This window comes from Pleurodeles waltl, chromosome 9 (genome assembly GCF_031143425.1).
Source record: "Pleurodeles waltl isolate 20211129_DDA chromosome 9, aPleWal1.hap1.20221129, whole genome shotgun sequence".
NCBI lineage: Eukaryota > Metazoa > Chordata > Amphibia > Caudata > Salamandridae > Pleurodeles > Pleurodeles waltl.
Window position 1 is genome coordinate 335,478,189 of NC_090448.1, and position 17,459 is coordinate 335,495,647.

General features: G+C 44.5%; 1 protein-coding gene across 1 annotated transcript in view; it reads right to left on the reverse strand.

Moving 5' to 3' along the window:
• Positions 1 to 5,607: 5,607 nt before the first annotated feature.
• USP4 (ubiquitin specific peptidase 4) overlaps positions 5,608 to 17,459 on the reverse strand; it is a 789,752-nt gene continuing 777,900 nt past the window's right edge. Inside the window, exon 22 of the mRNA XM_069206879.1 lies at positions 5,608 to 5,967. Coding sequence (XP_069062980.1) covers positions 5,806 to 5,967 — 162 coding nt within the window. The 3' untranslated portion in view covers positions 5,608 to 5,805. The remainder of the gene's footprint in view (positions 5,968 to 17,459) is intronic.

The following is a 17,459-nucleotide window of genomic DNA, read 5'->3' on the forward strand; positions in this document are numbered from 1 at the left end:
GAGCTTGTAGCCAAAATCATTTTCTTGTATGCCACAGATGTTTCATTTGAGAGGTTATCAACAATTTTGCATACTGAGGTAGAGGAACATGCCGTTATCAAATCAATAAGAATGTCTGGAACATCAGACAAGAGCAAGTAATGTTACTTTGAAGACCCTGGATGTGGAAGTGGGAAGAAAACTGAGGAATTTTAATAAAACAACCTTGCCCATTTGGTCTCTTGAGACCGGGAGGGAGGCCTATTGTACCTTAAATACATTGAGTAACCAAAACATGAATGCCATGCTATCTTGTTTACAAGTACTCAATTTAGGTGATAGAAAGCGGTCCTAATAAAAGAGCAGCGAGAGCTGACTTTAATCAAAGATTTGACAGATGACAAAAAACTAGTCAATTTAGCTTCTGGGATACTTAGTAAGCCATATGTCATTACTGGATCTCCTCTGTGTAATTCTTTAAAGTTAAATGTGGGGTCTTAAAAACTATATGTAATTTGATGTGAGGGATAAAACTCTAAATTATGGGATTCATCCACGTTATGAGCTACTGCTATCCACCCAAGACTATATTGTACCATAAATAATTTGGACTAAATCTTCTTGTTTGAGGTTGCGAGGCATATCACCAAAATGCATATTTTTCAAGAGAATGCACAGTACAAACATATATGAGCGTGTAAAGCAAAGAGACATTAAGGAGGAACTTGAGGATGGTGCAAAATAAATCAAATATGTCATTAAAGGACAACGGCATGAAAGTGCACCATCCAGTTGCACACACTTGCGTATGACTTGTTAACCTATGTCCTTTTCACATATGAAGCAGTCCCGAGAACCATTACACAAGATAATATTTCACAGTCCTTTAAACAGTGTTTATTGACCGGGTTTCTTGTTGATCTTCAACTTGAAAGAATCATGTAGGACACAAATAGCAAAGGTTTTGAGAAATAGAGGAAGAAGAGTGGCAGTCACATTTTGCGACAAAAGGGCCATTGAAGAAATTAATCTGGAGAAGCCCAAGCTAAGGAGATGCAAGTGAAAATCTGGCTATACCTACTTTTGTCCAGAGAGAACTGAAAAGAAATGATACCTGCTTTTGAGGATGGAAATGCTTAAACAGTCATTTTCACTTGAGTAGAACGATTGCAAGGAACTGCTCGTACAAATACCAGCCATAAACAGAGATGGCGGAGAACTACAACTTCATTACAGTACAACTGTGTGGCTGCCTTTCAATGGCTTAAACAGAGTAATCACTGTGTATGTATGTCAACAAATAGTCATGTTATTGAGGGTAACACAAAATAGCGGCTCTAAGGGTCACCTCATACTAAAGTAAAAAGGGGAGTTTTTGAGCAGTATGTTTGAGGACTCATCTGCAACATCATAAAAGACGAGAGAAAAAGTGGAATTAAAAAAAGGATTATGTAATAGGATTTAGATGCAAACATGATTGTGAAAAAAAGGCCTTATCAGTACACAGACGCGCAAATCTGAATATAAGAAAGCAGCAGTAAGATGGCTGATGATACAAAAGCATAAGAGGTAAGGGTAGGTATCCGAGGTGGAATACAAAACAGAAGATGACTTAAGAGGCAGAACTACGCCACCTGTCAGTATGCGTAAGAAATGCATTGCAAGAATCTTCAGATCCAGTCTGACTCCTGGGCGGGTAAAACTCAAACTATGAGGAATCATTGGTTAGAAGTCTCTATCAGAAATTCAACCCCCAGGTGGAAAATATTGCTGTGGAAGAAAAAGTTACACCTGAGTTTCCCAAACTGTCCATAGATGAAGATGCAAGAGGATTTGTTTTCTCCACTGCGGCACTGAAGAGGTTTTTGACCGTAATAGTGACTTATGCATAGAAAAAACAGAGCTCCCTTTCAAACGGTACATGTCATGGTGGTAAGAAATAATATTTGAATGACTTGGATGGTCACTAAAATTAAGGTATGTTCTGCAGTGCAAAACAAAGCTGGTCAACAAATGACTTTCTAGAAACCGACTAGTTACCAAGCCCCCAGGCCACACTAACAGTGATGCATGAGGGCAATAAAATGAAGTGGATCAGCATATATTTTCTATAGTCAAACTTCAACAAAGTCAGACAACAGTTTTAAAAACACTTTCTATTGCAGGGCAAAGAATCAGTAAATTTCACTTTTTTTTAAAAACGTTTTCACTTTAAGTATTTCAACATGTTTTTTGCCCTACACATTCTCCCCCCTCCCCAGGAAAGATGCATACCTTCTATTCACATAAGCCACATTAGATCCCGGTGCAACTTTTTTATGTGGGATGTCATTTTTCAGCACCTTCACGGGTCCATAAAACTAAGCTTAACAAAACTTACTACACAGCAAAGTCTATAAACTACTGACATGCTAAGCATCTTCAAACCCTAGTCAAAAACATTTTCCGTTCATTAAGGGTTTGGGAACATTACTACTTAAGTAATCCAACTCCAGCCCACAACATTTTTGCGATTTGGTTAGATGTCAATAACTTATTGTACTTTAAATTGTTTACTAACCCACGAAAAGCCTCTATTTGCCAAAACACAGTTTAGTGAACTGAAAATGTATCCAAATTGAAGGATCTCAAGCAAAATACCCATAATGGATATCATATCAGATTGAACAGAAAGGTTCCTTGCACTGCACCTTCAGGTAGTAATAACAAGTAAATTTACAAAAAAGGTGAGGGGTGTAAATCAGTTAGTCACCAGCTAACACTGCTGTCAAAAGAAGGGGCCATCCATCACACCATAAAACCTCACCCTTGTCATCAAAGTAGAAAGCTGGACATTCTTTATGTTACCATGAACTCTCAGCAATAACCCAGTTAAACAAGATGTGAAAAGTTGCTTACTGTGGTCATCTGGAGTGAGGGAATCCTTCTTTTGCAACCCAGTAACATGTTTGTTTAGCAGTCTGCAATTGAATTTTTACGTTTTGAATAAGGTTAAACTGCTATATGTCCAGTGCTTAAGGATATAGCTTTAAAAGAAATTGGAATAATTTTGTATCCCGCTTTTTAACGCTTTCTAGAATGGGAATTGACCGATACAAAAGTGAGTGCTTTCTTACCAACAGTTCAACCTCACTACCACAGACCCATTACATCAGTAACATTGACCAGTACGAAGGGTATTCGATGCTCATTTACATCACACTGAATTGTTTTGGTTCATTCAATTGTTGAACAAGTACTTAAAAGGTGCTTAATGTAAAACTCAGTTCTATCGGACCTTTTACTGGGTAATCTGGCTATTAGCAAAGAAAGAGTTAACAACCAGCTCATTCTGGACCCTTTTCACAAAGTAGAACGCATTCCACCCTTGCTTGTTGAGGGAAAGGGCTGAGAATGTGTTACACATTTTATTTTCTGTCATCAGTGCAGCTTAACTTCTCTATCTGGGCATAAAGTAGTTCATGGAGAGCCCAATGTTTTTCGATAGTTCAACAAATTTATGTGAAGACTACTTTTCTACTGGTTTGCTTCTGGCTCAAAACTGCTCAGTGATGAGGTTATTACCAATATCTGGCCAAGAACTACTATTTGTGTAATCAACAAAGGACTGACTGAAAATCTTATACTAAAGGCCGTGTAAACTCTTCAGTTGACTTCTGGGTTTGCTCTTGGGGGTTAATTACAGTCAGTTGGAACACGGAAAGAAGACCAAAGTACTTTTTTCCCCCTCATATCATCAACTACCAAGAGGTAGATTTTGGATAATTTGGATGAGAAAAGAAGCTAACATGTTGGCCCTGTAATAAACATTTTATTAAGAAGTGGAAGAATCTTCTAATGCCAGAGCATATCAACCCTCCGCCCACCCCTAAACAACTAAACCAACTCAAATAGTTAAAAATGTATCTTTCTTTAAACAATAATTCCCTTCCATCACACGCAGGCAGTCTTATTTTTTGTGAAATGGGAATTGCTGCTAGTGCTATGTTAAAAGAAAATGTAATTCATACCATCACCTCCTCAACCTAAAAGGAAAGATGAGGAATTGAAGTTAAATTAGCACAACAGTGATGACGCTACCTGTTACCACCCAATGTAAATCAGGCCCAGGCAAAAAAAAAAAAAAAAAAAAAAAAAAAAAAGAAAGAATACCTGATTTTGATGAGTGACATCTTTAAAGATACCCCACTATTAGCATACCCTTACAAGCCAAGATTGCTGGTAAGTACAGAAGTTTTATAGGAGTACAGTAACTAAAATGAAGTGAAGTTGGCACGTCACACACTACCTGTCTGAGGAAAATCGTTGCAGGGTGTCTCAATAGTCATTGATCCACTGGGCAACTTTTGACTTGTATACAAGGGAGACAGATGGATGCTCAAGGAGCAGCTCAGACATTTAAAGGTTTCCGTCAGCCCCAACCCAAGTGTGGGATAGGTTTCAACAGAGGAATATTAGATGTTAACTCCAGACTATAGATGATGGTTGTAATTTGTACCAGATAAACACAATGACTGTCATGAAATAAAAAGGCAACATCTGACAAATGGACAACTTTGGCAACAGTTGTGCAAACAACGTTATCTTAAGAAGATTTCCATTTTATCTGCTGAATGAAACTGCTATATGTTAATCAAATAATGTCATTTTGCATTACAAAACAATACATAATTTGAAAGGAAATAATCGGCGAGTTTTGTTTTTCAGGCTGCGGCCAAAAATAACAGGTTTTGAAGTGGAGAGAGGTTTTACAATCAGTACATGGCTCTCTTGTTGGGCAGTTTACAGTGAAACACTTGCATATGATCAAAATGGGCAGCTAAGTAGAATTTTCTATGCACAAATTCTTCTATTGTTGCTTTTTATGTACTTCTTATTTATATGTACCAGAGGTGTATTTTTTCGGGCATATTATTTTGTGTTAAAGATCCTTCCACATATTCTTGGCCTTATGCCTAAACAAAGGAATACACTAAATGTGTACTGAGGGACATTCACCACTGTGCTAGTCTGTCAAGGTAAACTTTTAATGTGATACCTTCTTACACTCTGCGATACCACTTAAGATTTAGGCCCTGCAAACCAAAATAACTTATTGAAGAAATTAACAAATCCACAAGTATTGATTTTTCTTCTAGAGCGACTGCACGGCACACTACAGTTCACTCACGAATGTACCAAATGATTGACGGCGATACCTCGGGAAGTCCGCACTAGTTGCTTGAGATCTCAAAGTCCTCACCGCTCGCACTTATGTTCCATGGTTGCTGATGTTCTATTGCTGAAATTTAAGTTTGAAATCGGAGAATGGTTGCATCATTAGTGACGAGATATGATAATGAGTGCCAGATGGTGAGTGCTGTACCAAACCCCTCCTACGAACCCAGTGCAGCCAAAAGCCCACTATATGATCAGCTTGTGGAAACCATTTTTCACTTCCATCTTTGGCAGAAGTGTAAACATTTGTGTATGTGCTAGCATACAGAGTTGTGTTTCTGATGGGGAGCTCCAGCATGCAGAAAACACCGAAATAGCCAGTAACTTCCCTCTCACATCTTAAATCTTCAAAAATGTACTTATTTGGCTTCTTAAATTGTTTGTAATAAAACGGGACACATCTTGGTGGACTGATTTTCTTTCTTCGCTTCAGCTTTAATTTCTATTCCATCTTGTGAAAATAGATCATGAACTAAAGACATTCTTTTATGTTCATCTTGCAGCAGTAAAGACAAACATTAGGCAGAAGTTCCAGTCATCGCTTTCCAGCCTTGCAGTTTGTGTCCTTCAGATACACGGAGCTGAGTGGCTAAACCGAACGTGGCAAGATCAGTTGGTGTCCATAGAGTCGCACTCTTCTCCAAAATGTACCCGACTGGAGCACGCTTCGTCTGTTTCATCCACAGCCTTTCCAAGTGATGCAGGGGCGGAAGAGGACTTGGAAATGTCGGTATTCCGTCGCTGGTAAAACAGGACATAGGCCGCTTTTGTCTGAAAAATTGAGAGAGTAATGTGAAAGTGGGCATCTGCATTTTTAGCGAATTTGTATTTAGTTATTTTTAATTTTTTTTTTAAAGATTTTGAGTTATGTACAAATTACTAAGAGCATGGAAATGACGAGTATCAAAGCACAACCACTACTCAAATCACCTCAGTAGGTAGTTATCAATAGTTCTAGGAAACACATGTTGAAAGGCCATTAGACCCGTCTCAGAGTAGTGTCATCAACCTTTTTTCCTCCATACATGAGAAGGAGCCACAGTAGAAAAATAAATTTCCAACATTTTTAAAATAAATATGATATTTTCATCTTTTTTAACAAAGGGTAAATCATCTCTTCGAGAATTTTAACCCAAAGACCATGGAGACGTTTACACAATCTGTATTTCCCTGTAGGAAAGAATGCTTGTTCTGCCACTCACTTCTCTTAAGTTTTAAGCATAATTATTTCCATTGATTCTTAAACTGCACTGTCTCCGGCTCGGGACAATCACCTGAAAGGATATTAGTGACTCTAAAAGCAAACTAATAAAAGTGACAAGATGTGGTTACACCATTTAGTAGCATCTCTTATTTACTGATCGTAGAAACCTTATAAGCGTGGCTTGAAGCATTATTTAAAAAAACAAATCCTTAAAAAATAAGTGAGAGGAACTTTAAATGTCTTTGTATTACATCCAACTATACAATTAGCACAATAAATGGGAAGGTAAAGATTAACAAGTTACTTACCCTCTGTAACATCTTATCTTGTAGAGACTATCTAGCCACAGATTCCTTACCTTGGAATAGCCCTCAGCGTCAGACAGGATCAGGAAATTTTTCGTGAGCAGTACACCTGCGTGCTGGTAGGTGGCTTCATTCAACTCTGTGTGGGGTTGTCAGCATCGAAAGTGATGTGCGCAGTGCCTATATAGGCGTCACCCTAGTGCGCTGACATCTGTTTCTTTTCACGACTTTCCATATCAGAAGCATGGAGCCGCGAAGAACACTGACCACTGGTGTGTTAACAAGGGCCCTAAAAATGGAAAACCACCCTTAATTCTCAAATCCGTCAGCAGAGTGTGGCGGATGTGTGAGTTTGCAAGGAATCTGCGGCTAGATAGCGTTTTTACCAGATATGAGGTTACTGAAGGTAAGTACCATGTTTGTTCATCTGACAGAGAGTTTCAGCAGCGGATTCCAAGCAATACTTTCCCAGAGGTGGGACTGTGGTAGGGATTATACTAGAAAGTCCTGTAGGACCGAGCAGGTAAAGTGACCATCATGCCTGACCCGACTATCTAGACAGTAATGCTTCATAAACGTGTGCAATGAAACCCACATTGCTGCCTGACAGATATCCAGAACAGGAACTCCACAAGCTAACCTAGCTGTTGCAGCCTTGGCTCTGGTAGAATGAGCCAGCATACCTTCAGGAGGTTGCCTTTTGGCTAATGCATAGCAAATCTTGATGCAGCGCATTATCCATTGTAAGATGGTCCAACACTGCAACCCCCCCCCCCCTTTCTTGGCTCTGACTTACCCCCAAGAAGAGTTGATCATCCACCTGGGACTCTCTTGTGTAGTCAAGGAAGAGCAACAATGCTCTTTTTAGGTCCACCCAATGGATTCTCTCCACTTCTTTAGAGGGATAAGGCGGAGCATAGAAGGTAGGCAGAGTCATGAACTGGCCCACATGAAACTGAGTTACCACCTTCCATAAGAAGGATTCTTTATTGTGAAGAACCAGTTTGTCTGGGTAGATAGTAACGTACGAAGGATGAGCCGGATAGTGCTTGTAGCTCACCGACCCTCAGGGTGGATGCTATTGCCACCTTGAAGGCCGTTTTTACTGTGAGGTGCCTGAGTGGGCAGTTATACAGAGGCTCAAAAGAAGCACAGATTGGAAATGTGAGGGCTAAATTAAGGTCACACTGTGGCATAATGGAGGGTGCAGGTGAGAACCTGTGATGGAGAACTTTCAAAAACCTATATACAATAGAGGACTAGAACAAGGGTAGCTGATCTGGCAACCGCAGAAATGCTGGGGTGGCAAAAAAGACAGCCTTTTAACGTGCCGAAAGCAAGGCCCTGCTGAGCCAATGTAAGAATCAACAATAGAACATGGGAAGGAGGGTCAAACTTGTCTGTCTGTACACCATGCCAAGAACCTGCTCCAATGGCAGGCATATACCATTTTGGTGGAGGGATGCTTGGCTGCCAAGGTAACATTGCCGACTTCAAGAAGAAGGTTGAAAGCTGTCAACTGTCGGCGCTCGATCTCCATGCATGAAGACAGTATTTTCAGGTTTGGGTGCAGAAACCTGCCCTGCAGCAGCGACAGAAGATCCTCCTGAAGAGGCAACCTGATTAGAGTATCAATGCTTATACTCAACAGCTCGGGATACCCGACTGCCCAATCCGGAACCACAAGAATAACTTTGGCCCGATCGTTCCTGATCTTCTTGAGAACTCCGGACAGTAATGGTATTGACAATAAGGTGTACTGGGTGCCACAGCTCCACTCCAGACAAGAAGGGTCTCCAAGCAAGAGCTGCCTCAGAAACTCCAGCACACAAAACTGCTAAAATTGTGGGTTCTCACAGGTGGCGAAATGATCTAACCACAAGGCTCTCAACATCCTTGGAAGAGACCATGTGCCACCTCTGGACGAAGATGCCATTGGTGATCCGCTAGGTATACACGGTTCAGTCTGTCAGCCCTGGTGTTCAGAGAACATGCCAGGTGTTGAACCACCAGGAATATGCCAGCTGTTCTAGCCATGTCAAGAGGCACACTCCCTTGTGACAAAGGGTCCACGATCCAACCCGTCCTGTTTGTTGCAGTACCACATGGCAGTGTTGTTGTCCGTCAATACTTGAACCAGCTTTACCCTGATCAAAGGAAGAAAGGCCTTCAATACCAACCAGATCACTTAGTGATCCAACAGGTTGAAGCAGAGTCCGTATTCCTTTGGAGACTTTTTTTCCGGCAGTACCTCTGCGTGTCAGAAGAGAGCGTCGTGCGACTCCATAGCATCGTTGTCCAACAGATGTGAAGTAGACGGAGTCCATATAATCCCCTCTCCAACACACTGTCAGTTTCTCCCGTGACAGTTTCCCTTGCCAAAAACGCAGAGCCACTTACAGAAACTGCCTATGGACAAGGTGTGACAAAAAAGAGACATCTGTGTCAGTTAATTACAACCTTCCAATGAAGGAATCTTAATGGCAAGAAATGGAGTTGCATGATGCTGTTGGCATCACCTGCACAGGAAGTGGTATTGCAGTCACCTTTCCAAGCTGGCACCTTGGGGCGTGGACATCAGTCAAAACTTACCACGTCAAATGTTCAAAGCAGGGCCCTGGAAGGGAGTATCCTTAGCCCTAGAAATCTGTCCGCAGACGGGGGGGATCAGTAAGTAATCTGCAGCTAGATCCTGTCTCTACCAGATAAGGAGTTACTAAAGGTAAGTAACTTGTTCATCTGATAGAGACATCTAGCCACAGATTTCTTACCAGAGGTGTACCAGTCCTAGACATCTGTCATGCTGCAACGTGGGTGTCTCTGCACACGACTGCCAAACACTACTACCTGGACATTCAGGTCTGCGGAGATGGGTACTTTTCCCATTCTGACCTGCAAGACTTAAGTTTCATATGAATTTGTCCACAGCCCACCACCAGGAGGTTATGGCTTGGGTATCTATTCTAAAAGTAAAGAATCTGCAGCTAGAAGTTTCTATCAGATGAACAAGTTACTTACCTTCGGTATTGCATTAAACTATCTAGCTGCAGATTCCCTACTCCCACCCATGCATCCTCGCTCTGCGGACTTATATACTAGGGTTAAGGATTGCCCCTTTCTGAGCCCTAGTTTTTCGCATAGACAAAACTGTTGTTCCTTCCCCACTGCTCTGCGCTTCTGGCGTGAACGTTTGTGGAAAAGTACTGTCGTACGCGTGCCTGGGTGGTGCCTTTGTAGGCAACCGTGACATCACAGACTATTCCAATGACACTGACAATGCCAGGCGGATCCGAACGATGCCACCCGACGGCACATGCAGGGGTATTGCTCAGCAAAAGTTCTGGACTCCAAGCGGACGCCTGGAAATTCTAAAGGTAAAGAATCTGCAGCTAGAAGTCTCTATCAGATTGCCCAAATGGTAATATGAGGGAAACATGTGCAGGGAACCCAAATTTCCGCCCAACAGAATCCAGGACCGGAACTCTACATTCTAATGCAGTGGTCACAGATCTGGCTCTGGAAGAATGAGCACCAAAGCCCTAGGGTGTTGCTTCTTTGTCAAAGCATAGTAAATTTTAATGAAGATCACGAATGACCCTACTAAAAGTCAGACTAGAACAAGCAGGTTTAGAAAAAGAGAAAAGAAAGCAGGCACTCGCAGGAATTTAGGTGAATAAGGACATACGCCACACTATAAGAACTGTGGGAAGGACCATAAGCAAATTAAGTCATAAAGGCATTGAAAAGCATGTGAAAATGTTGCTATGGCAGTGGGACAAACAATGTGTTGAAAGACAACAGACAATATGAACATAAAATCTACTTGCTCCCAAGGTGGGATTGAACCCACGTTCGGACAGGACTTGGGGACCCAGAGTCAACAGGCAATGCTTCTGAGCAACAGCTTTTTGCCATAGAAGGCCATTATTTCAGCCAAACCTGCTCTGTGAAAGCACAGATAAAGGACGGAAATCCAAGAACCCATCTATGATGGAGAAAACATTGAACAATGCTTTAACAGAAATATGGCGAAGACAACAATAGCCACTAGGTATTAAAACAACACTTGACCTAAGAAAAAAACTGCCAGCGATGATGTTAACACCTCTGAGACAATCTAGAACATATAGCACTTTGAATTAAAACAGTAATGTACACAGTTTTGGCAAAAATGGCAAATAGCTATTTTAAAAGTGGACACAGTGCAAAAATCAACAGTTCCTGGGAGAATTAAGTATTGGTTAGTTTCTCAGGTAAGTAAAGCACTTACAAGTTCAGCCTCCTGGGCATAGGCAGCCCACCGTTGGGGGTTCAAGTCAACCCCAAACACCTAGCACCAGCAACACAGGGCAGAGGTCAAAGTGGGAGCCAAATAGCATAGGCGCCTATGGAGAACAGGGGTGCTCCGGTTCCAATCTGCTAGCAGGTAAGTACCTACGTACAGCACTGTTGGGGTGGGGGGGGGTGGAGGAGGAGGTTAGTGAGGGGGTCCCAAACAGGCACACAAAATACACCCCCAGCGGCACAGGGGCGGCCAGATGCAGTCTGCAAAGTAGGTGTCGGGTTGTAGATCGGAATCAATGGAGAGACCCGGGGGGTTGGGCGATGCAAGCAGGGCACAGGGGGGCTTCCCGGGCCAGCCACCAACTGGGCTAGGATGAGGGCCACCTGCTGGTCACTCCTGCACCGGTACTTGGTTCCTCTCTGGCCTGGGGGCTGCGGGTGCACTGCTTCTTCCAAGCTTTGGGTTCCTTTGTACCGGGCAGTCGCGGTCAGGGGAAGCCTCTGTATCCTCTCTGCAGGCGTCGCTGTGGGGGTGCAGGGAGGTCGTCTCAGGGTATCCACATCATTGGAGTCGTCTGGGGGTCCTCTCTGTGGTGTTGGTTCTTCTGGACATGAGCCGGGGGCTTTGAGTGCAGAGTGTGGAGACTCACGCCTCTGGAGTGAGGCTGGAGTCTCTTTAAAGATGGTTTCTTTGTTGCAGTTTTAGACAGAGCCGCTGTCCACAGGAGTTTCTTGGTCCTTTGGGTGCAGGTCAATCCTCTGAGTCCTCAGTGGTGGCTGGTCCCACTGGATGCGTCGCTGTGCAGGTTCTCTGAGTCTCGAGACAGGCCGGTAGGGCTGGGGCCAAGTCAGTTGTCGTCTCCATCATCTCTGCGGGGCTTTCAGGTTAGCAGTCGTCCATGTTTCAGGTTGCAGAAATTGATATCCTGGGTTCAGAGTCACTCCTAAATACTCAATTTAGAGGTTTGTTTATGTCCGGGGGGCAGTAGCCAATGGCTACTGTCCTTGAGGGTGGCTACACCCTCTCTGTGCCTCCTCCCTGTTTTCCTCATTATCTCCTCCGGACTTGCCGCCAAAAGTGGGGGCTGTGTCCGGGGGAGGCGGGCATCTCCACTAGCTGGAGTGCCCTGGGGCACTGTAACAAAAGGGGTGAGCCTTTGAGGCTCACAACCACGTGTTACAGTTCCTGCAGGAGGCGGTGAGAAGCACCTCCACCCAGTACAGGCTTTGTTCCTGGCCACAGAGTGACGAAGGCACTCTCCCCATGTGGCCAGCAACATGTCTGGTGTGTGGCAGGCCGGCAGAAACTGGTCAGCCTACACTAGAAGGCGGGTAGGTATTCAGGGGGCATCTCTAAGATGCCCTCTGGGTGTATGTTACAATAAATTGCACACTGACATCAGTGTGCATTTATTGTGCCGAGAGGTTTGATACCAAACTTCCCAGTTTTCAGTATAGCCATTATGGAATTGTGGAGTTCGTATTTGACAAACTCCCAGACCATATACTCTTATGGCTACCCTGCACTTACAATGTCTAAGGTTTTGCTTAGACACTGTAGGGGCATAGTGCTCATGCACATATGCCCTCACCTGTGGTATAGTGCACCCTGCCTTACTTAGGGCTGTAAGGCCTGCTGGAGGGGTGACTTACCTACGCCACAGGCAGTGTGAGGTTGGCATGGCACTCTGAGGGGAGTGCCATGTCGAATTAGTCATTTTCTCCCCACCAGCACACACAAGCTGTGAGGCAGTGTGCATGTGCTGGGTGAGGGGTCCCCAGGGTGGCATAAGACATGCTGCAGCCCTTAGAGACCTTCCCTGGCATCAGGGCCCTTGGTACCAGGGGTAGCAGTTACAAGGGACTTACCTGAGTGCCAGGGTTGTGCCAATTGTGGAGACAAAGGTACAGTTTAGGGAAAGGACATTGGTGCTGGGGCCTGATTAGCAGGGTCCCAAGCACACTTTCAAATCATAACTTAGCATCAGCAAAGGCAAAAAGTTAGGGGGTAACCATGCCAAGGAGGCATTTCCTTACAACTTCTAAACATAAGGACTTTGCAGTTTCGAAAATAGACAGTGCAATTTGAGAGTTCTCTCAATGTTATCCTATGGAGGAAAAACAATGTTCAGCAAACACAGGGGCGGCCGGGTGTAGAGACGCAGTAAGGCATTGGGTGCCCAATGGTTTCCTATGTGACAAACAGGCTGCAGCCTCTGACTGGAAAGCCAGTCGAGGACCACACACAGGTAGGTAGTAGACTTGGTGTGCTCGAGGATATAGGTGCACCTTTGGTCCTCTTTTCTTGTGCCTAGGGGTGACGGATGCAGGGGTGTCTTTAGGTGTTGGCTTTTCTCATCCAGGAGCACTCAAGGTCAGGGGGTCCTATGTGTTATGGCTGCAGGTGTTGTGGGGGGGGGGGGGGGGGGAGTCCTGCAAGGGTGGACCCAGGGTGGACGTGTGCTCTTAGGTGCCGGGAATGTTGTTGGCACCAATAAGCCACCTTAGCTGGGGTCAGGGGTCACAGCATAGTGGTTGCTAGAGATGTCGGATTTTCTCTCTCCACAAGCCTCTGGGAGAGGGGGCCTAAGCTCAGAGGCAGCAGGCGTCTCTGGAGAGTCCGAGATGGGTGAGACCGTACTAGACTCAGGTCTCTGGGCAGCTGGGGACCTGAGTTGGCACAATCGGTTGGCTTCACCTCAGGTCGTGGACATCAGGTGCAGTTGTCACTTCTGGTGTCAGGTTCCAGGTCCAGCAGCTGCAGAGTCTTTTCTTTGGAGTTTCTTGTTGCTGGCTAAGTCCACAGCAGACTTGAGTCTTTTTTTGAAGGCAGGAAGAGTTGGCTTCTTGTGCAGGATCCTGCAAGGTCAGCAGGCAGGCCAGAGGGGCTGGGTCCAGGTCAGCTGCTGCTTCTTTTCCTTTAATGTGGGTGAAACTCTTCTTTGTCCGGGACTTCTTAGGTTGCCGAAATCGGAGTTCTAGGGTTCAGGGGTGCCACCTAAATATTACATTTAGGGGCGTTACAGGGAGTGCCAGATGGTAGCCAATGGGCTGACCACCTCGACAGTGACTACACCCTTCTTATAACTACTTCTGCTGGGAAGGGACATATCCCTAACCCTAGGGGCCTAATTCCTTCCCAACATGATGGAGGAATTTAAAAAGTAGCATCCTCTTCAGCTCGTCTACCTTATGGGTGGGACTGGCATAAAGTGGGCATTCCTAATTTAACTAATTTTCCAGCATGTGCTGCCCCTGAAAGTGGGGTCAAGACAAGGGGGGTTGCTCATCTCCACAATCTGGAGAGACCTAGTTTGCATTACAAAGGCAACAAGGCCTTTGAAGCTCCCCACTCAGGAATGTCCATCCGGCCTAGGAGAGGAGGTCACAACTCTGCCCAGAGCTGGCCTTTGTCTCAGGGCCTCAAGAATTCCGACTCTCACCTTGGGGTGCCAGAAACATGTCTGAGGTGGCTGAACTGGTCAGAACCAGTCAGTCAGCACACTAGTAGCTGGTAGGTTTTTAGGGTGAACTTCTAAGATGCCCTCAGAGTGCATTTTTTAATAAATCCATTACTGGGGTCAGTGAGGGTTTCTTTTTCTGAGATGTTTGATATCAAACATCCCAGGATCAGAGAAGACATCACGTAGCTAGAGAACTCGTAATGACCAGTGTCCAGAACATGTATTTAAAATGGATTCCCTGTGAAATCACTAAGTCTCAGAATCGAAAGAGCCACAGCAGGACATATCTGCTCATGCATATTATGCCTTCACATGTGCCTTGATACACCCTGCCTTAGGGGTGACTTACACCTGGCACAGGCAGTGAAAGGGGACCTGGTACACACAGGTGTGTGACAGGTTGTGTTTTCAATTTATTAATATCAACAGGATTGAAACCACTTAACACAATATCCACCAAGGAGCCACTATAGTTTCTTTTAAGAGACTCTCACCATCTATTTTCTATCATGACTAAATAAATAAGGAGCACTTGAGCATCTCAAGTATGGAGTTTGTGAAGTCATTGCAGTAAATTGAGAAGTCCTGGAAGGTAATATGAATATCTGGGCACTTTGGGATCCGCAGATTTCATGCTCCTGAAGAAAGCTTATGACACCTTTGGGCAAGATTGGGCTGAAACAGGTCGACCTGATATATGTGAAGGACACATAATTCGTTCCTGACATCACAACTGTTTTTATGTATACCCTATCCCAGCCAGAGTAAAGTGGGATTGAGGCTGAGTGATAGATCACTTTTTTACCGTCACTACACTATTTTCTATGCAATGATCCATAACAGTTTCCTTGACTTGAGTGGAAATTGTTCCCTGGGTTAGGGGAAAGAAGAAACCCCATGATGATGCTATCAGCTATGAGAACACCAGAGAAGCAACATACTCGAGGGGGGTGGGGGGAGAAGCTGGTGAGGGTCTCTTAAAAGAAACGACAGGGACTCCATGGTAGATATTGGGCTAAGTGGTTACAGTCCTGTTGATATTAAAAGATTGTTGGTTTGGAGGCCAAGGGGTAACCAGATACTGCTTCAACCTCTCCTGTTTGATTTTGGCATGTTTTCAACCTAGCCTGCACTAACACATGCAGTCTGCAATGGCAGCACTGTGTGGGTCAGGTGAGAGGGTCCCTGAGGGTCGTACAATTGGTGCTGCAGCTCACAGAGACCTTCCCTAGTACCCCAGGACCTAGGTATCAGGAGTACCATTTACTAGGGACTTACAGTGGTAGCTAAAGAGTTTGCCAACTGTGCAAAACTACTGTGCAGCTTTAGGAAAAGAGATCTGGCACTGGGAACCTGTTTAGCCGGTACCCAGTGCACTAACAGTCACATCAATAAACAGACAGAAAGTGGGGGCTAACCATGTCAAAAAGGGTGCTTTTCTACACCTCTTCATCAAACAAGCCGCATTAAGAGAAGAAAGTGGGAGACTGTGAGGCAACCTTCAGTTTCTTTGATTCTCTGTCCAAACAGGCTAACAGGAAGGAGCCCTTTTTTGTTCTGCAGAGAAGGCTTGCACAGCAATGTTTTCTGGAGGAGGGTAGCTAGAGACATGCTGGATCTACTGGTAAAGGCCTGTAGCACCGGTCAATCAATCAATTGGTCCTGGGCAGGTGTAGGCTTTTATTAGGCAGACGGGAAGGTGTCACTGCATTCAAAAGCACCTCACTGAATGGCAATAAGCATTCAGTTGCCGGCTGAAGGCTGTAGTATTTCAATTAAGATGTTGGATTTGGATTCTACCAAGGAGAGGGGAAATTCAACAACACTGGCAGCCATTTTGAGCACTGCATGGATTTAGTCACCAAAGGACTGGCTAGACATGAGGACAGTCCTTGTTTATCTCTGGGGAGGTACTGAATCTGCTACCCTGCTGAAAGGCTAAGTAACCTGCCCTGTTGCATGATAAGTATGGGAAGAGATAGGTTGCCTTTCTACTATCACTAGTATCATGCTCGACTGGCTCAGGAATTTTAAGTGGTTCAGGGTCTGAGCCAAATTGGTTATATACTATTTGCCAGTAACACCGGTGTGAATTGCCCCACTGCTTCTCCATGAATACTGTCTCTTGAAAAATACTCTAGGCCTTCCTCCTGTTTCTCCGTAGCAACACTTTGGTTTTGGCTTCAGGCTTGACAGAGGGCGTCAGTATTGCTGCCATAGGTGCTGGTATCAGCAGGGCCAGAGACAGCATCAAGGGGCAGTCCACCTGCAAATGTCTCAGTGCCAGGAAGCTCCCAGGTAGAATCAGTTATGTTCCATGTGGAACAGAGGGGAGGAACAGTTTTGCTGGAGCACCCATCTGTCGAAATCCGAACGGCGCCCTAAAAGGTTCCATGAGGCCCAAAGTTGCTTCAGTGGGTACGCTGCAAGCCTAAACTTCTCCATCATGATGTGCATAAAGAATGCTGGAGCAGCTCACAGCACTGGGAATTCTGGCTAAACCTTAGGTGACACTGGAAACAGGACCAACTGTTTAGGAGCCAGAACAGCTCCAACATCCCAAGCACTGCCCTTGAATGTTAACTATAATGATGTTAACTATGTTGAGAAAGTATATTAGAAAAAAAAAAGCTAATCAGAGAAAGTGAGTGAGAATGCTCTGGGATGCTTATCAAAAGTCAAGAAAAAAAGGATCTGGCCTTAGTGTGCCACAGTTGGTGCTATATGGCTTCAGTGATGTCACCATCATCGCTTCAGTGCAGAAATGGACCTAGCGCCCCCTGCTGGGGCACAAGAGCTATGAAAGTTCTGGATCACGGTCTGACCTTGGGGAAATTCAATAGGTTAGGAATCTGCAGGAAGAAGCATCTATTGAAACGAGAAAACATCCTCAGTGGAAGGCCCAAAAGACCTTCTAGTTTCACCTCGAGGGAGGTTTTCCAGCACTGCAATTCTGCGGAACGTAACAGTCAACACTCTCTGTGCAGTTAGGAGGAATTAAATTGT